Source organism: Puntigrus tetrazona, chromosome 21 (assembly GCF_018831695.1).
Source record: "Puntigrus tetrazona isolate hp1 chromosome 21, ASM1883169v1, whole genome shotgun sequence".
Taxonomy (NCBI): Eukaryota; Metazoa; Chordata; class Actinopteri; order Cypriniformes; family Cyprinidae; genus Puntigrus; species Puntigrus tetrazona.
In genome coordinates this window covers 12576152-12597743 of record NC_056719.1, presented here as the reverse complement: position 1 = coordinate 12597743, position 21592 = coordinate 12576152, and the positions used below count along the sequence as shown (strand labels likewise).

Sequence of the window (21592 nt, the reverse complement as noted above, 5' to 3'; positions counted from 1 at the left end):
AAATGACATAAAGATCATGTGTGTCCTAAAGGTGTTTTCTCCATCTTTAAAATGCAGGCTATCTCAAACACATAAACAACTGTTGATTAGAATTTTATTCAAAATATATGCCCTTGAAATATAATTATGATATTAGAAACAGAAACTGTAATACTGGATAATTTAACATGTGATTATTTGGCCTGTGAGTATGTAGGGCATTGTATGCAGCATTTTAGGTAAATCAAAACATCAAACAAGCAATTTATGATTTTTTTATTTTATTTTTGTTTCAACAAAAACAGAGATAAATGTAAATGTAGTAGAACTGTGCTATAAAATACAAGTTGATTAAACACATGTTCATTAACTTTATGTGAAGGTATATGCCATATATATATACACATTTAATATAAAAACCTTAAAATGCTCCAATATGAATAGATCTTTCTTACACCATAAATTTTAAACAGATCTAACATGTTATTTCAAAAGCAACAAAACCAAAATGTGTTAGTGTCACAGTTACAAAAAAGTCACCACAGAAGTTGCACCATGACAGAAGGTCTGTTTATATCAACATACTTGGCTCACTGCCTACACTACACAGTGAGCTCAAATTAGGCTACTCACATTTTCACATTTTTAGCATATAAAATGTGTAAAATACAAATGATTGCTGCTTACAGACAAAATATATAAACTCCAAAAAGAAGTAAAAAAAGGCTTACTGGCAGAACTAATACATAAACGATATTATGTATTTTAAAGTAGACATTATTTCATTGCATAAATATGTTTGGCTCTCTGCAACTTTTTGCAGAAATGAGTGTGTTCACAGTCTGGTTTTACTCTGTGTTAAGCTTGGCCTATTTAAGTATTTGCACTTACGGTAAGCTGAGAAACTCCAGTTTTCTTAAGCTTTACTAAACTTCGACCTCACAAAAAAACCATAGCTCTACTTGTATCTGTTTTACTCTATAAGAATTTGTTGTGCATTGCAGTGCCATTTCATTTGTTCAACATCAGTCTGGCATCTTTCATTTCTTAAGAACTTTCACTTTTGGTCTGATTGCTCACGCTCTCATTTTGTTCCTGCATTGAGTTTGTTCTTCTAAGTATCAAAAAAGACAGAAAAAAAAAGACAAAACCACCAAATATAAAGAATATCTGGAGTCCCAGGAATCTGTGAAAAAAACAAACAAAAAAAGACATAGTTAAGTTATAAACTAATTAAGACTTAGCATTTTCATTTGTATTATTTTTAAAATCCATAGTAATACAAACAATTTATACCACATTCTACATTTCATAGAGTCATTTTAAATTTTACCTGTGTCTAAAAAGGTCTAAATCATAGTAGCTACATGATGTTGTCTTATTGCATGTCTTTCCCCACAGAATGCATGCGGTATCAATGGCACGACCATACAGAACTGGAGCTGGAAGGAATGCTGTCAGAGAAGTTCCTTGTTAATATTTATACAAAACATAACCAAACTCAGCACAAATTATATAACATGTCATTGTGTCAATACTACATTCATGCGTTATATAAAATACCACCAAAAGACTACGAGGACCCATAACTAAAGAGCTCAAATATTGTCTTAACACACCTTTTCCTGTTAATGATATGATATCTGTTATGGTGGTGAGTTATTACATTTTTTAAGATATCACTGCAACTTTCACAATACTGGAAAAACTTGTATAAACAAACACAGATCATACTGAGCTAAACAAGGCAGGTCTGAATATGCCCATAAAAATGTTGAGACACTTTAATTTCACCATAGTTTATTTTATTTTTGAGATTTCACCTCTTTAATAGATTAGACATAATATTTAGTGCAGATCAGATTTAAACCTGTTTTAAGCACCATGGCTTAGCATGTGTGTGCAGATATTGTGTGATATTGCTTCTTGCTCTTGTTTTGTGCCCTTAGTGCCCTCACACCAGGTTTTGGTTGTAACACATTTATGTTAAAATATGACATGTGTCCTTTCTGCATGATCAACTTCTTTTACTTACCAAGCACTCGAAACAGCATGAACTGAATTCCCAAGGCAAAAGATTTGTCTTCTGGAGTCACAGTCCTGAACAAAAGCCAGCAAATCACACATCATTTTACAACATTGTTTGCATAAATAAGACAGGAATATCATAATAAAAGCATTCTGAAAGCCTTATTTAATGTATCTTTTGAGATACTCTGTGTAGGTGCCTGTGGTCTGTTGACGCCATTTTTCATGATGTTAATAAGGCCTGCACAAGCAGGTTCTTGACTATGGTATAATGATACTATGACGTATTATAGCTGAAGGGCATAGATGAATGACGGATGAGCAACATATTTGGCTTTAAAGGAAAAAGTGGGTCAAAACATTACTCAGTGCAGTGATTAAAATTTCAAACAGATTATTAATTTATTGCTTGCAAAGCAATTTAATTTTAATGAATCAATATTTTGGACAACTGACACTGAAACACGTTTCAAAAATAGAAACATGCAAATTGTGATTTTGATTTCATACAAACATATATAATAATAAAAACAACAGAGAACAAAAAAATCCTACTTATAACTTTTGCATAACTAATGTTTTATTAGCATTCTTATATAAATACATTTTATTACGCTGTAGGTAGCAACTATCCAAGTGTTGCATTCGACAAGCTGGGACCTGCTAAGCAAGTTTATCTTGACGCTCTTAGACAAATTGTGCCACAACGTTCATAGTTTTTAAAATAGCTACATTCCATTGTTCTTCTCATGAATGTATTTTTTTATTTGGGTTCCCTTTTCACCAAAATTATGTATTCACATAATCACTCATTACTTCAAAAACACTTAATCTTAATCTAATACTTAATCTAGTTATATACAGAGCATTAATATAAAACATACAGTACTGTGCAAAGGATTTAGGCAGGTGTGAAAAAATGCTGTAAACAAAGAATGTTTTCAGATATATAAATATTATTTTTGTCAGTTTACAAAATGCAAAGTGAGCAAACAAAAGAAAAATCTAAATCAAATCAATATTTGGTGTGACCACCTTTTGACTTAAAACCAGCATCAATTCTTGTAGGTACATTTGTACAAAGGCAGGGATTTTTTCAGGTGAATGATCAACTAATTATACCACACAGGTGATAATGATCATTAATGTGACACATAGGTTGAAACCCAGTCATGAACCTAAAAAGAAACAGTTGTGTACAAGGCTTAAAACTGGGTGAGTAACCGCCAAAGTTTCATGTCATGGCAAGATTGAGCACGGCAACAAGGTAGTTATACTGCATCAACACGGTCTCTCCCAGACAAAGATTTTAAAGCAGACAGGTTTCAAGATGTGCCATTTAAGCTCTTTTGAAGAAGCACAGAGAAACAGGCAAAGCTGAGAATCATAGACACAGTGGTTAGCCAAGGAAACTTGGTTAGTACATTAAGCAGCCGATGAAAGACACATCAAGCTTATTACCTAGAAGAATTGGTGCTGTTTTGAAGGCAAAGGGTGATCACACCAAATATCAATTTGATTTATATTTCTCTTTTGTCTTTTCACTGACTTTGCATTTTGTAAATTGACAGAATTAAACAATCATTATTTTTATTTCTGAAAGCATTCTTTGTTTACAGCATTTTTAACATTAAAGAGGTTACATGGTCACTTTCAACAGATCATATTTACATAAAATAAAGGTATTTGAAAATATAGGAAATACCTGAGGATCATCATAAAAGATGTAGTGTGGGAAAGTGAAGCCACAAAGCATGTAATGGAGGACAGGATCATGAAGGGAATGAGCTGATTACTACACTTATTTCCACATGGTCCTGTAACCGCATAGCCTGGAGAGCCAACTGATGCCACACATTCACAATCTGTGTAGTTCTGTGGGAGATTTAGGGTGATTAAATGTTAGATACTGAAAAAGGAAAATTCTGAGTTTTGGGAGGTTACTTTCAGAATAATTATATTTAACACTATTTCAAGTACTGTTTTTGTTCTTAATTATGCATGGAAAGTCTGTATGAATTTAAAAAGTTCAAAATCAATAGATCCAGAATAAGGTAGTAAACTTAATTTAATGAACATGCACCCACTACATTATTATTATTTTTTTTTCATTATTGGCTTGTTTGTGCTATGTTCCTTACTTCAGTAACAAAACACATAATGTGCATTACAGCCACAAACAAATACAACAAATAATCTGTATGTACTTTCCAAATGCTAAAAACCTTAATTTTCAAATGAACATTCCATTGTGACACAAAAATGAAGCTGTATTACATTTATTTCTACATAAATAAAGTCATATTTCTTGACTGCTACAATTTTTTTTTTTTTACCAATTTATTCTCATAGTGGACAGAGGCTGTTACTGGGTATTTAAAGGTGTATTCAATCTGTTTTGGAAAGCTAATACTGAGTTACTTTCCCCATGTGTTTAGTAATATATCTATGTCTTCATAACTGCAGTCAAAGCAGTCTGTTGATGTGCTCTACTTTTACTTCAACAGCTGTTGGTATGCACTTAAAACCTCGAGCATGTTGAGCTATTGGTCATTTTACCTTGTGTACACGAGAATGTTTGAAGTATGTATGACATTTTTCTTTAAAATTAGCATTTCTTTCTGGCTACTATGTATAGGTTTCTATGCAAGTACTGGTACTTTCAAATGGGTTGAGGCTAGGATTTTTCACATTTGAAGTGTACATACTTCTAAATTTATGAAATTCTTTATTTTGGGTTAACTATTAATCAACTACTGTTCAGGAATTAATTCCTTTTTCTTAATCATTCACATAAAATCCTTCCGGTTAGTTCAAGCCAAGCACTCTTACGAAACTCCTTGTATCAGCCTTCCTCTGTGTCATTAACAAAGTACCATGCAGTTCCAGTAATGGAAGTTAAAGATAGCTTACCCAGCCTTTCTCTTTATTAGACACTACTCTTTTACATCCTGCATGACAGGGAGAGCGAAATTCCACTCCATCTGAGCCACACACAGGGTTGAAGGCTTCATCAGAACAGGAACATTCAATGCTACAGTGCTGAGAAGATCTGGGGACAAAAGTACGCAAAATAAAGTCAAAGGCTCATGGACAAGCAGGGTGCATTGCAACGAGATATTAAGCATTCAAAGAAAATGACACAAAGAAAAAGATAATTAAAAAGAAAACCCACTGGTGCAAAAATGCTTGACGAATGTAGGAGAAAATGAAAGTGCAAATTTCAGCCTCCAATTATGTGGTCCATTTCCAAAACGTTGTAATGGAAAACAGCTGTCAGAGTGTTTACACAGAACAAATTTTTTTTTGTACGTTGTAACTGGAAGTACGATTAACCCCTAATCACTCTTGCATTTTTATTCATATATGTATTTAAAAAGAATATATATGTATAGATTAATTGCATTTAATATAAAAGTTTGTGTACAATATGTGTGTACTCTGTATATATTTATTATGTAAAGTATAAATAAAAACATGAATTTATATAAACGCTCATATTAACATAATTAATTTTGGATGCAATTAATTGCGACTGATCATTGTCCATTACTTTTTTTTGTAATATCCTTCAGAGGAACATTTTATTGCTCAATAGTTTCGGAGAATTCACGTATTAACTCTTAATTCTTAGCTAGAATACTCTTACGTTCTTCTCCTTTTTAGATCAAGTTCATTTCCTACATTAGAAAAAAAAAAAAAAAAAAAATGAAATAGACTATGTGTAATATAACTTAAAATAGTAAAAAAAATGCTTATATAGGCATAGAACTCACTTATGTTTTTTCTTTCCTACAGGTTATGCGATCAGATAATTTTTTTGAGGGTGGCAAAAATGTGTTATTCAGCATAGAAAGTGCACAATATTTAAAGTATTTAGACACCAAACACAACTCACAAATTGTAGTTGATGCCAGAAACATTTTGTGTGGAGCAGCCAATGAAGAGAAGTGGAATTGCGAACACAACGCTAAGTAAAACCGCCACCGTACACATCGCCGCTGAGGATTTCACAGTCAGACCCAACTTGCGTAGTATAACCCCTCCAGCCATTATACCTAACATGGCTGAAGGAATATTTAAGCCACCTGGTAACATACGGAAAAAACAAACATGCATAAAACATGTGTAGGGAAAAAAAGTACACTAATAAAAGAATAATTTCTAGATTAAATAATTTAGTTAAGGCAAGAATTAAAACATTAAAGTAAATTATCCCTCAAATTAGCTTGTAAAAATTAAAGTTTGAACTTAAAGTATAATTTACTTTGATTTATTTGTTATGTTTAAAAGTAAACATCAAAGTTATGATCCTATTTTTTCCATCATGAACTGGGGCATGAATAATTAAAAGGTCAAATTTCTCAATGTTTGAGTAGTATTTACACTGTTTTACAGTTGGTTTTGTTGTTTTAGTAACTTGATGTTTTGTGACCTACTATTCACTAATTGGTACAGTCATTGTGTATGGTGTACGAAGTATTGAGGTTTCTGTGTTTAATTGGATAATTATTAGATTGAGTGGACATGTTATCTTTACCTCTTGTAAAAGAATATTTGCAATGTCTACTTACGTGTTTGCAAGTGAACCACATGCTTTAACAGCATGCTTTTTCCCAGTGCTACGTATACTTAATGTTTTTTTTTAATTTTGGTGAATCAGAGTTAATTTCAATGGTAAGCATTATAAGTAAAATCAGTGGTGTAGTGAAGTATACTCCCCCATCCCCCTGCTGCCTTAACCTGCCCATTAAATTTAGATACTAAAAATTTCTATTAGTCAAAAAAACAACAACATGTATATAAAGGCCATTAAATGTGTTGTTAAAACATTTTTACATTTTGTTAATAATTTCCGGTTAACATAATAAGACACTATCCCCTGATTTCACCCTCACCTGGAGCTGTGAAAACTGTGGATGTGGCCCATGAGGGGGCACAACTCATAGCTTCCTGTCTTTTAGCCAAGGTTGTTGAGACTATCCACTATTCCAGAGCTGCATCTACAAGAAAACCATATGCCCTGAAGTGGAAACTTGTCACTTAGTGGTGTAGATACCACCAGCTTGATTCAGTTAACTGTCCAATTGGTACAGTGCTGAAGTTCCTGCAGGCTAGGTTCTCTTGATGGGTCACCCAATCCACCATGATGTTCCCGGCATACCTCTCTCGGTAGAGACCCCCTGGAGACACGTTTCCGCGATGGTACGCTGAGGTTGAGGCCTCTAGTGCGATCCTGGGTTCCAACATGGGATCTGGCTGTGGTGTTGGAGGCCCTCTGTGGGCCACTATTTAAGCCCATAGAAGAGATCTCTGATCATCTTCTGATGATAAAGACCACACTGCTACTAGCACTGTGTTCTCTGAGGAGAGTAGGTGACTCAGGCCCTCTCAGTGGCCCTTTCGTTTCTTGATTTTGCGCCTGGCATGGCCAAGGTGTTTTTGTACCCACAGGGACAAAGGCATGGTCAAAGCAGGCAGGCGTCAAATCACAGCAAACAGGAGTGTCAGAGGCAAGGCAACAACAAAATCCAAAAACAGGCAGAGGTCGGGTCAGGCAGCAAACAATCACAGTATCGGAGAACAGGAAGGGTCAAAACCAAAGAATCAATAACTCGGAAAACACAAGGAAACTCGGAAACAACAATCTAACAATCGAACAATGCAACCTGCAAGTGAGGGGCCTGCTACAGCATTTATAGTCCAGGAACAGGAAGTAGCAGCAGAGGGAGTGATCACCGATCATCCAGAGTTAAGGGCTCCCTCTGCTGGCTTGGTGACATAGCCCCCCTTCTAGGAGCGACTCCTGGCGCTCAACAAAACAAAAAAAAAACAAAACAGGGAGCTTGGGAGGAGGATGAGTCCTCGGGAGGGGGTCCGCAAACCGAGTCCAGGGAGGAACAGATGGAGGGAGGAGCCAGGGAGAAGACAGGAGGAGTCCGAAGCAGGAGGAGATCCAGATCCCAGACATGATTATCCATGGTGGAGCCGACAGAGGGAGGAGTCATGGAGGAGGAACAGCCATTGACTCCATGGGACCTACAGATGGCGGCGGAGGAGACTGAAGCGGAGGCAGAGAGCGGAGGAGCCAGGGTGACACAGAGGCGCTGGAGGTCCTAGGCGACGCCGCAGGCTTCGGCGACTGATGCGGAGATGGGGGACGGGAAGGACGCTGCGGAGCCAGAGCGACAGAGGACTGAGGTGGAGCTGGAGGGATGGAGGAGCCTGACAGAGCTGGAGGGATGGAGGGGCGAGGCGAAGCTGGAAGAGAGGAATCCTGAGGCGACAGATGGTCGATGACCGACCAAGGCGGAGCCAGAGAGACGATGGAGCCTTGTGGAGCTGGTGGACTGACGGACCACGGTGGAGAGGAGGGAGCTAGGAGCCTAAGGGAAGCCGACGGGTCTACAAGCCAAGGTGGAGTCTGGGACGATGAAGCAAGGGATCCTTCACCCACTGCGGCGATGGAGACTGGCAGACCCGTGGCGAGCACCCGATGGTGAGCAGAGGATGCGTGCAGTGGCTGCTGGGATCCATCGACGGTGTGTGGCAAGGGTGGGAGGGTGGTTAACTTGAGGCGGCGCGCACGAGGCGCGGGCACTGGAGGCGCGCGAGAGGCACGGGCACTGGAGGCGCGCGCGCAGCGCGCGGGCACTGGAGGCGCGCGCAGGCGCGGGCACTGGAGGCGCGCGCGAGGCGCGGGCACTGGAGGCGCGGCGCGCACTGGCACTGGGCACTGGCAGGCGGCGCGCACGAGGCGCGGTCACTGGAGGTGGCGCACGAGGCGCGGGCACTGGAGGCGGCGCACGGCAGGCGGCCATCTTGGGAAGTGGCACTGGGCAGGCGGCCATCTTGGGAAGCGGCGCTGGGCAGGCGGCCATTACAGGAATCAATGCAGTCTCCTCCCTCTGCTGGCTTGGTGACACCTTGGTAGTTGGTTACTTTAAAATTATGTAACTCAATTACTAACTCTAATTTGTGAGAAGTAACTTGTAACTACAACTAATTAATTTTTTTAAGCAACGTGCCCAACACTACACCACTAAGTAAAATTGACTGGGAATTTCCAAGTAAACTTAATTTATAATTAAGGATAGGCTGTTACTTGGCTTTTTTTGTAAATTTACTAGCCTTTTCTAAATGTGAGAATAGTTTTTTATGGTGTACATTTTAAGTGTTTGAGTTACTTTCCCTCGGTGTTATATTTACATTGTAATGTATTTGGTTAGTTTGTGTGTGTGTGTGTGTTTATGCTTCAGGTTTGGTTAGGTCCATGGAATAGTTCAGGTTGAAAAATGCAGCACTACATTCCTTAATCTTACTAAACAATAAACTATGTAAGATGTAACATTTAGACAGAAATCTTCAATCTTTCCTTGCTTATTTCTCAGGACTTTGGAATTTGTCATCATGATATATTGTATTGTGTGTGGATTAGCAGCAGTAAAAGTTCTGAATGAGTGATTTGTACTCTTGAACAATGAGATATTTATTTCACTGGCCACATACTCAGAACATATTTGGTTTTGGTGGAGCAAAAGGTTTTCTTCTTGAATAATAACCTCAAGAAAGGCATAGGGCTCTATTTTAACATTCTAAACACAAATTCTACAGTGCACGGTGCAGGTGCACTCAGGGCAAATCCACTTTCGCTATTTTAATGATAGGAAAACAGTCCATGTGTCCGGGCACATAGTCTAAATGGGTTGTCCCTATTCTCTTTTTTTTCATTTTTTTTTAATTGCTAACAAGCTTTTACCAATACTTAAAGTTCTTTTTCTAAACTCTTAACACAGCAACACACCAACATCACACCATTAGCCAAATAGTACATTTTCTGGTTAAGTAAATACAAATTCTACATTTCAAAATTCTGAGTACCTTTTTCTACATATACTAATTCTACCAAATGACAACAAACAAAATTGAGTTATTCAGTCAAAACATTAGCATTAGTTTTCTATCCAACAGAAACATATAGTCAATCATAGTGCATAGACTGACAACAGATTCTAACAAAAACTACACTACTTGTCATGTTTAAGTTCTACCTGCATATAAAAGACAATATGAATCTATTCTTCAGTTTTCTATTTAACAAACTCATTTTACAGTGTTAAATGTACAGTATCTAAAACTCATTACTTTAGTCATTACTTTATAGAATGTACAATAGAAAATTGGTTATCCTATGCAAAAATTCAACTGGAATCTTGATTGAAATTGCTTTCCAGTGGATGGGGGTTGGATATGGATGATGGCTCATGCCAGTCATCAACAAAAATTTCAAAACTCATGGCCTTTGGTTACCATGCAAGCTTGTCCATCACATAAAAAAAAAAAAGAGTAAAAACAGTAATTGTGACCTTTTTATCTGACAATTCATCTATTATTGGCATTGCAAGTTTTGGCATCTTGCAACTCAGACTTTATCAGAGTTATGAAATACTGTGAATTCACAATTGCAAGAAAAACTGTCAGAATTCTAAGATAAAGTCACAATTGCCTTTTAACCATTATATTCCATGGCAGAAATACTCTTTTATTTGTTCCATGTGGAAAAAACAAGCATAAAAAATTGCAGTGTAACATACATTCTCTCTCCTTTCCCATACCTCTTCTTCTCTGTTTTTTTTGAGACAAAAATATCCTCTACCTCCTACAACTTTTCAGCTCCCTCTTCCAGGCATTATCTCTCTCTCTCTCTCTCTCTCTCTCTCTCTCTCTCTCTCTCTCTCTCTCTCTCTCTCTCTCTCTCTCTCTCTCTCTCTCTCTCTCTCTCTCTCTCTCTCTCTCTCTCTCTCTCTCTCTGTGTTGTTCTGTATCCACAAAACCAATTAAAAATTTATTTTAGCTGTTGTTGATGAAAAGAGCCTCAATACTTGACTATTTCTAATTGGTTTTAAAGTTTTGAAAATGTGACTAGAGATTGGACAAAAGGATGTTAGCAATAGAAAAAAACCCTAAGAAAGGGTGTTTTTTGGGTATAATCAGAGTCTCATTTCCCATTCCCTTTAAGAGAGAGTTGAACATGGCAGAACTTGTTGGCGTAAAAGAGTGCTTCTCAATCGAAGAAACCAGAAATCTGGTTGAAGAAATCTGCTCATACAAGAAGCTAATTCTTATACACGCAATGGCTGTCCATCATTACATTTTTATATGTATGAAACCTACACATACAAAATAACATTATTTTACACTGTAATCCTTTAGTTTTTAATACTTAGAATGTGTGCTGCTGTGCATCCCTGTGTGGACTCGATCAGAGGCACATTTTCTACTAACACACTCTTTAAATAACGAATGTACATTATAACAGTATATGATAAGGCCCATAGTTGATTTTCTTTAATAACTCACCCATCATCATATTAGAAAAGGAGGCAGTCTGTGCAAACTGCCTCTCAATAAATTTTCCCATAAAAGTGGCCAGTCCTGCAACCATGGCAGCAAGATTCACTTGAGCCAACACTACCAACAAATAAATTGGGTTCCTTAGAGTCCTCATTACAATTTTGGGGAAACCTGAGGAAAGATAGACACCAAACAATATGATAATCATCATCAACAACAACAACAACAACTTTGTATATTTTAGCACAAATTGCATAGCATTAAACTTGTATGCTAAATTAAGCATGAGAAGAATTATGATTGCGAGAGGGAATTATTTTGAATCTGTATGTGTTAGTTTTATCATAATGCCAGTGTAGTATGGCCGATCAAATACAGTAATGCCATTAGGTTCTAAAGCAGGTCATAAACATTCTGCCTAACCAACTATAATCCAGTTTGAATAGATGCTTAATGCAGTTTTGTTTATGCTGTTTTGTTGGACTGGATGCTAAAATAATGCAGAAAGACAACCTATCTGAAAAAGGAGATAAATGCACAGGTACTGGATCAGTTTACTTGATGGACTAGATTCATGCGGATTACTTCTGGATTATTGTGATCTTTTAATTTAACTGTTTGAATTCTCATTCTGATGGCACCCAGAGGACCAATGGAGAGAACCAAATAGTGAGCAAGTGATGTTAAATTTCTTCGAATTCAGATGAAGAAACAACTCATCTCTACATCTTGGATTGCCTGAGGGTACATTTTCTGCCTTTTAGTGTTCTTGTTTTGGTTATCTAGTCTTTAATTTGTGATTAATAATGATTAAATGGCAAACATACTTTTTAGGAACTCTGTGAGAGAGACCTCTTCCTTTGTTTCAGTTTTGGGCTTTTCCTCCATCATTTTTTCTGTGGATGGCTCAACAGGAGCCTCTACAATTTCCTAAGGAGATTAAAATCTAAATTTATAATTAAAGAACCACATTGTCACAAACTCATTCGATGGATTTTCATTCACTCACCACCAGATGTCACTCTCTCATTATTCTAACACCACACAAACTGTTGCACCCTGAACATTTTCCATTGTACATTGCACTGATGCCACTCACACAGCTGTAGTCAATCACAAGCTCACCTGCATTCAATTACATAAACACACACTATATAATTTTAACCTCTATTCTATGCTGGGAATTGTTAAGTGTTAAACAAGCAAGAATCACAAACGTAATCCAAAGTGGCAAGACAGAACAATCATTCAGGGGAGCGAGGCTTTTATAAAGTAGCTATCTCTAGGAGAAGGATAAACAATATTAAGCATGGAACAGAGGTTGAAACTGTTATTATGGTGTGTAATTGAATGCAGGTGAGCATGTGATTGATTGCAGCTGTGTGTGTGGCATCAGTTTAATGGATAATGGGAAATGCAGTCCAGGGTGCAACAGTTTTTGTGGTGTTAGAATGAGAATAATGAGAAAGGTGGTAAGTGAATGAAAATCCATGTACTGAGTTCATGGCACACATTATGCTCAGATTTAAAGTGCAAATATCTGTGAAATATGAGGTAGAGAGGTACATACACTCTTAATGAACATTCCTAAAAACATTTCTTTTGGGTGCATAAATTACCTTTCAGTGAACAGTTCCTAAAAGAACCATTTTGAAGAACGTTTAAAAAAAACAAGTCTAAAAACCATTTTCAACTATAAAGAACTTTTTCTGCATTTTGAAAGGTTGCATGAATGTTCAAGGATTTTCATAGATCCATTGATGTCAATAAATAACCTTTTTAAGAGTGTATTGCAAACTGTTACACCAGCAAACCATCTTATGTTGTTTGTCCTAAATCTGTACATGGTAAGATTTACGTGAATCATGTTTTTATATCCACATTTTTAAATAAGAGATTAAGCATCTTCCAATACATTTTACACAAATATTTAGTGCAAGGACATGTATGGACACAAACTTCATGCAAGGCTAACCTGTTATTTAATCTAGTTGAGCAAGAGGGGGAAGAACAGGCTGAGACATGCTCCTCTGGGACTCACATTTGTTTCAAATGTTTTAGTTTTTTTTAAATGTTCTGTGACACCCAAGCATACTTCAGGAGCATTCCCTAAATCCTATTTGCCAAACTCTCCATCACTGATTAATAAAATCATACTAATTGATTTTCAGAATCCAAAAGGCCACAAATGAGATTTGTGATGTACCTCTCTAGACATCTTCCTTGGGAAAAACAAGTATGGCAAAGAAGTCAGTAGAAGGAGGGTGGCAGCCATCAGAAATCCCAACCACCAAGCGCCAACCCATCTGGGGTCATCATTTTCCAAAATATCTGTATTACCTAAAAGTGTAATAACTCATTCACAAAACACCTCTTAGATATGAGAGAAATAAATTACAAACTTACTAAATGTTCCCATCTATGTTTGATGCTCAAAACAACATTTCTAAACATGTTGAATCTTGGGGTAAATACCTCTTTTTAAATTCAGTATAGCTTGTCAAAATGCACTTGTCTAAACATGAATTGTAGAGTTGTACAATACAAAGTATTTACATTAGACATTAATGTTGTTTGAGGCTCAGTAAAGCATATACGTTTACTTTCCATTAATGAAGAAGCAGACATGACATATCAGACTTACTTGAAAACATCTTATCGATGTCAACATAGAAACGAAGGAACACAGATGACATCATGTAGCCAAATGCAGGCCCAATTACAGTAAGTGCGAAAAGTATGCCTATAGAAAAAGAAAAGGTTGATTATTTCTTGAATTAACTACAAGAATTAAACCACTCTATATGGAAATCAATGATCAAACATTACTCATTCAAACCTAGGTAGAAGGGAGAATTTCTCTTTTCTGCAAAATCATCTATGTAGGAAATGCCAAAAGGTTGTATGGGGACACCCCCAATGCCAAGCAGTAATTGCCCCAGTAGAAGTATTGGATACACTCCAAGGTGAGAATCAGACTTTTCTTGATCACATGTCTGCTTATATTCTTTCTCAGGGAAGATGTTCTGTGATTTGCAAAGACCTGAACTGTTGTCTTTGGTGCCTGTACAACAAATTCATATTTGTTATTTCAGTTAAACATAGATAAAATAATAACAAAAAATTCTCACTCACTGCTATTGTAGCCTGTATAAATGTAATTCTCGCTAATGAAGTGAGGTAGGGCTATAAGGAACACCCCCACACTTGCGATCATCGCTCCAATTCCAATACATCTGGGTCGATGCACACGGCTCCCAAAGAAACTTACAAACACGATGAGAACTGTGTTTCCCACCTGTTTAACAAACAAAGAGTTGCATGATCACATGTAATAGTAAAAGAATTGATCCTGGCTAATGCTGTATCGGTTTCATAATTAGACTTGTGCATTAATTATGAAATAATTGCTAACCAGTTGATAACAACTGCCAAAATCAAATGTTAATTCTTTAGGGAATTCATGACGTCCTGTCATCACCATTATATAAAATTATCATATTATTCTTGCCTCATTAAAGGCTGCCAGCAGTCCTGATTTCTGACTTGAAAATCCATATCTTTTCTCAATGGTGGTTATAGAGCCTTTCAGATAGCCAGACACCAGGAGCTGAGCAAGCTGTAGCATCCCGTGACACAGTACAAAAAACTGAAACACACACACACACACACACAAGTTTTAAACTACAAAAACATTTTGTAAATATGTAGGGGACAAAAACAACTACAACAAAAACATTAAACATTAAATAGCAATAGCAAAGTCAAGTTCTTTGTTTGTATTACCATTTCAGAGAGTTAAAAAAAAACAATTTATGGATGTGCAGTGAATACAAGGAAATTACAAGTATGTAGGAAATCTATGGAGACTAATAGGTTAGTTACACTTCAGTGAGATACATTTCAACAATAATAATAGGTTTTTAAAAGAAGCTTCCACTGCTAAATGTAAAAAATAGATAAATGCTCAGATAAGTAAGCATTTATCTAATATTTATAAGTTGAGTTCGGTTGAGAATCAGCACAGCAGGTGGAGGAGTATCTCAGGGTCTTGTTCATGAGTGAGGAAAGGATGGAATGAGAGGTTGGCGTAGCTCATGGATTGGTGCAGTTTCTACAGTAATGCACTCGATGTACCTGTCTGTCGTGGTGAAGAAGGTGCTGAGCTAAAAGGCGACGCTCTCGATTTACAGGTCGATCTACGTTTCTACTCCGAAATGAGATTCCTCTATAGGGTGGCTGGGTGCTCCCTTAGAGACAGGGTGAGGAGCTCAGTCACTCGGGAGGAGCTTGGAGTAGATCCGCTGCTCCTCCACATCGAGGGAGGCCAGCTGAGGTGACTCGGGCATCTGTTCTGGATGCCTCCTGATGGAGGCGTTCCAGCACATCCTGCCGGGAGGAGGCCCAGAGGAATACCTAGGACAAGCTGGAGGGACTATTTCTCTCGGCTGGCTTGGGAGCACCTCTTTGTTTCCCAGGAAGAGCTGGAGGAAGTGTCTGGGGAGAGGGATGTCCCTACTTAGACTGCTGCCCCTGCGACCCAGCCCCAGATAAATGGAAGAAAATGGATGGCCATCTAAATAAACCCCTTTTAAGAGCAGGTGAAGAAAATAAACCTTCATGTCTGCCTGAGATTTCTATGACTAGCTCCCTTAAGAATGATTTTTAAGAAGCCCACTCAATAAAAATGTCAAATTAAAAGTTGTACCTTCAAGAACTTTTTAAATAACATTTTGATTACACACCTTATTTTAATCAATCATTTTTATGTATATAGCGCTTTTAACAACACAGGTTGCATCAAAGCACTGTAAATTTTTTTAAGAGTCCACTTTGGACATTATACTACCTAAAATTAACTTTGTTACTACATATCAACTATGTAATTCTCATTAATTTGCAACTACATGTAACTCACGTTTAGGGTTAGTAGAATAAGTTGATATATACTTGTAAAGTTAAATAATTTATTTCATATAAAATAGCTTATTATTTTCCTAATGTGGAGAAAGTAGTGTCAATGGACACTTTCATTAAAAAAAAAAAAAAAAAGACATTTCTATGAATAAAGTTAGGGGTTATATCTGAAAACTTACCTTGATGTTGTTAAAAAGACCCACTGACCTGCAAGGTCTTGAGGTCTGTGGGTTTCCCTGGACTTCAATAGCTGTCATTCTTTGTTATCACAAAATGCACATTCTGGAAAAAAAAAAATAAAACATAAAATCATAGATATTAGTAGCATCTTGCCTTTTGCAGCAAAACGAGTAAGAAATTCTATCAGTGATTTGATTTATATACATATTATTTTTTGTTACAAAAGCCCTTCAACTGTTCAATCAATTTGTTTCAGAATACAAGTGTTAACCCCTCAGAGGTTAGTATTAGTGTGGGTCTATGATTTGTGGAGCTTCAAAATAAAGGACACTATCCACCAGCATTACCAAGCTTGGAATTTTTTTTCACTTAAAAAAAACAAAAAACATCTGTGTTCATCTGAAAGAAGAACATCATATACATTTAGGATGGCTTTGGGTGAGTAAATTAATGGGTGATTTTTATTTTGGGATGAACTATTCCTTTAATGAGAATTAGTTGACTACAAAGTTACTTATAGAATGTCTAAAGTAGATTTTCAAAATGAAGTGTAACCAAACTTCCTATATATCTTATTTATATATCTATAAATCTGCAGTCTGCAATCAGTTACACGCTGTTTAGTGCATAATTTCTTCAGCTAAAATAGCATTATATTTATTTTTTGGGTGGTTGGCTACTCACACAAAAACAGCATGGTTTAGTTACCAACCATTTCTAAGAAACAGGGAAAAGGTTAAACTTATTATTAAAAGTATCACTATTGAGTAAGACTTTACTCTGTAGGGCCTTTGTCTTTGCAGTTAGTGATGTGCATTGATTTTAATTTAGTACTTTCAAATCTTTGAATTCAAGACCAAACTAGTTTTAAGGAGAAAGTGCTCATTCAGAAGTTATTGAAGATAAAAATATTTGAACTGAGATAAATTTGTATTTTTTTAAAGAATGCATTAATTTCTACTTAAGTATAAAACAAACATATAAATTATATTTTGTGTACACCCTAAAAATTTCTGTGCTCACATCTTGATTAGTCTAGCAATGAATTAATAAACAAAATTCAATTCACAATGCCACATAACAATTAGCCCAAGTTGTTTGAGCAAGTTGAGCTCATCAGTGAACAGAAGCATACTTACAGCTTGCTGAGTCCGAAGAGTTGGAGGAAGTCTACTTTCACTTTTAGGAAGTTAGGTACAAGTTAAGAAGCTACTTGAGCTGGGCGGGCTTTCAAGATTGTGCAATCTCAGCTTGTAGCTACATGCATGTTGAGCTGTAAACAATACAAATAAATGCAGAAAACACACAGGAATACACGATTAACATGAGAAAGACATAGTTAACAAAGTCTGCAAATCTATTCGTTTCCCTTCCCCGACAATGGATAGAAACAACAGACGGTACACAAGTACTAAGGACAATACGTTTGGAATGAACAGTTGTCAGAAATTTAAAAACTGACCAGCAGATGGAGACAAAGTATACTTTTAAAACTTCCGTATTTATATGACATCTCATTCACTAGGAAAGACACTGCTAAAGAATGTTGTTAGAGTTTTGTTTAGATTCTATTCTGATATTGTTGGAAAGCCTGGAAACAAAAGAGAAATTTGGTTGTGGTTCAGATAGGATCATATCTGATGGCTAAGATATATAAAGCAAGATAACCTACTTTACCCAACCCTTATTTTTTGGTAAATTGCTAATTATTATTATCTTATTAGTAAGTTACATATGGATTTTTTTTAAAGATAGGTACTCACAAGATACATTTTAACTGGTAATGAAAATTACATGATTACAGCAAAGTCTTTCTAGAACTATGCAATAATCAGATAGACATAATAGAATGCAGTGCAAATTATTATGCTATTGGCATGCATTTTTCCAGCTATCTGTGGCAGAGGTGGATTTAATAAATTTGGGGCTTTAAAAGCATTTTTTAAGAAAATGGATGAGTGATATTATATTATGTGGTATTATATTTACTCACTTCTTCTGAACATGCAAAATGTATAGTTATTTTTAGATTTGATTGGTCACGGTTTTGACCTATAGTCTACATTTTATTTCTGATTGTCCGTGCAGTATCTGTGACTGACCAAATACGACTGAATGGAATTTCGTTTCGTTTTTCAACATTCATCAGGTAAAAGATCGCTTACTATAAGCATATACAAAATACAAAGACTAGACAGTCTGGCACACGTTTTATTGATATATTAAAACAGAATTTTAACATTGACGAAACATAGGTAGCATTAAAGGTCCACTGAAGTGCTTTGAAATGCAGCTTTATGTGGTGTATCTTTCATAAGTACATGTTCTAAAATATATATACACACAAAAACTAAAAAAATTATAGGAAAATAATAGGTTAATTTACAAATATTAACCATAATTATACGACCACAAAACATGGTTACTATAGGTAAACCATGGTGTAAGAGTCCCCCTTTTCCTGCAGAACGGAATCCAGAGGCCCTGGTCGAAGGTCAATGCGTGTTCGATCTTTTCTTTGCATCTCATTGAAAATCACTAATATTTATTAATCTTTTGTATTTCCAATTATAGTACTGACCTTATACATAAATTTATCTGACTCCAATCCTTCGTGATTTTAGTTATATTTACTTGAATGTAACTGCTGATCCCTCTAGTTGTGATTAAATTTGGATCATTAATTAACTATAATATTTCCTAGTTTCGACTTATCGTTCGTTAGGAGTCTGGATCGCTTAGAGACCTTGTTTAGCCAGAACAGACTCAAGACACATCTGGGCTAGTCCAGGTCTTAGTCAGAGGCTACCCCGTAGATCGCTTACCTTAATGCAGCCATCTCCTCGATAGACTCAAAAAGAGTAATTTTTTATGCGTTCCCAGAGTAATAGCATGCTAAGCCAGTTCCAGAAGTCAAGATCTCAAGACGGCTCCATCCATCGATCGTTGATCTGACTCACCCTAGCACGCCAACAATGCGGAAAACCTCAGAAGTCACTAACCTACTAGAAAAGTTATTTCAGACAATATTATAAGTTAACCAAGATTAACATTTATTTTGCCAGGCAAGAACAGTTTCCAAATTGGTATAATTGATAAACATTTGCACAACTGATCAGCAGTACAAAAATAACACAAAACAAAATAAAACAAACTTAAAAGGTCAATATACCTGGTCTTTAAAAAGTACATAGTGTAGTGTATGAGAACATACACCACACTACGGGGCTGATCTGGCTACAGAATCGCGCCTTGTTGTGTTTTGTCACTTTCCTTATATACTCAGACCAGACAAAGAGATACCAAATGTAGTTATAAAAACCTTTTGGTGTTTAGGTTCCCGTGCTCCATGGTCACACCTGGCTGGAACACTTTCAGAGACCCAAAAGGAGAACACACCTCCTTTTCAACAGTTCTACCAAGTTCTTAATCTTCTCCATAATATAAGTGATTACTGTGAAATTGAGACCAATTTACCAATCGCACTGAGACTTTTCAAATGAGACCAAACATGAAAATGAAGAACAATAGGTTCATAAGACACATGACATATAATGCCTTATTCCCAATGAACTTTAAACCAAGTCTTTTTAAGCAGAAGGAGGGGAGGCAGGAAGAGCAGAGGTGAAGAGGGTGTCATAAACACAACAGGGATGGGGTGGGGTGTTTACTCTCTTTTTGAAGTCCTTTTGTTCCTTTGGATATCCCTTCTCAGATCAGTCTTATTGCATATGCAGGTTTTGATTCACCTCCTTACAATGGTAAAAACAAATTAAAGGGAAGGAGGAGACTGACAGAGCTGGAGGGATAAGGCAAAGCCGGAGGAGTGGAGTCCTGAGGCGGCAGATTGTCAATGACAGACCAAGGTGGAGCCTCTCATCCCATCCACAGCTCTATCCCTTGTAGTGGGATCTGATGCCAGCTCTCGCAGCTGGTCATTTCAGTCTCTTCTGACTCTGGCTCTGTGGCATCGGGCAGGGATCAATTTCTTGACAGTGTCCACTCCACAAACGCGGTGAAATCCGCTCGAGAACCATCTTCAGACGATAGCTGGTGGTCTTGGTTACGAGCAGGAACAGTCTTGTATGGTTACAGAGTATGCTCCAGCAGTAAGAGGAGGAATACTGGGCTAAAGGAGGGGATCCAAAGGGAGAATAAAAATAAAACCTGATAATAAAAAAAGCATGCCACTCATTTTCAGTATCGGCCCGGTGAATGACAGGGAACAATTAACAGTCCTTTAATTCATAATCAATTTCACAAAGCAGGGTGTAATGAGACGGCTGCCTCTCCCCTTGGATGTCATCATCACCCCGTCCCTTATTCGCTGCTCTTCAGCAGGCTCCCAACTGGAGTGGGGGTGTATAAGAGGAGGGGCGAGGTATTGGACAGGTCTGGCGGCGTGTGACGAGGCACACCTGAAGTGGATTGAGCCTCGTCACTAGCGCAGTTAAATACCGAGCGCACCTCTCTTCGAGAGACCAGTCTCTTCCCCCGTGAATGCATGTGGTGTCCTCGTGGCTCCAGGAAGGGCGCGTGAGGGAATCGCCAGGCCGCCAGAGGAGCGAGCCATCGGACTCGTAGTCCCGGCGATGACTGCACACGTGTACCGGTTACGGGCCAGGATGCTGAGCTGTTCATCCATTCTGACTGCTGTTCGGAAGAAGCAGAGGAGAAACCGTGGGAAGAAGCCGCCACTCCTCGCGCCCCGGACCAGAGAGGGGAATGTGTGCGGCCGCCGAACTCCGCCCCTTACCTGTACCCTTCCCCCTGGAACATTGCCCTAACTGCACTCCCCCTGCAGCACAACGAGGACACCAGTTCCACCGTTTATTTTGGACACTTTCTTTTTCCTGGACACTTTATTTTGTATTTTTAATTAATAAAAAGCTTCTCCGAGGCCCGCATAAATCATGTGCCACACAGTCAGCTTTCTTGATACTAAAGAAGTTGACGTTGTGCCTACAGTCTGGGTGAAGAATAGTGTGTGTTACGGCCTCCATACAAACATTTAAATTAATTTTATTATTTAAGGTGGTTATTCACCTCACAATAATAGAATTTGACATTTTTCTATAGGCTCAAGCCTAGTCCCATACACAAATGTAACTTCTCTGGAAAGTGATCTTCAATC

General features: G+C 37.4%; 1 protein-coding gene across 1 annotated transcript; it reads right to left on the bottom strand.

The window, feature by feature from the left end:
- Positions 1–240: 240 nt before the first annotated feature.
- Positions 241–17814, bottom strand: slco2b1 (solute carrier organic anion transporter family, member 2B1). The gene is made up of 15 exons (XM_043221480.1): positions 17598–17814; positions 16458–16560; positions 14873–15010; positions 14497–14659; positions 14201–14425; positions 14006–14104; positions 13568–13701; positions 12189–12291; positions 11368–11532; positions 5906–6095; positions 4921–5059; positions 3713–3882; positions 2015–2079; positions 1313–1433; positions 241–1165 (listed from the first exon to the last, which is right to left on the bottom strand). Exons 2-15 carry the CDS (start codon positions 16533–16535, stop codon positions 1027–1029), a joined length of 1929 nt encoding a protein of 642 aa, XP_043077415.1. The 5' UTR covers positions 16536–16560; positions 17598–17814; the 3' UTR covers positions 241–1026.
- Positions 17815–21592: the final 3778 nt, after the last annotated feature.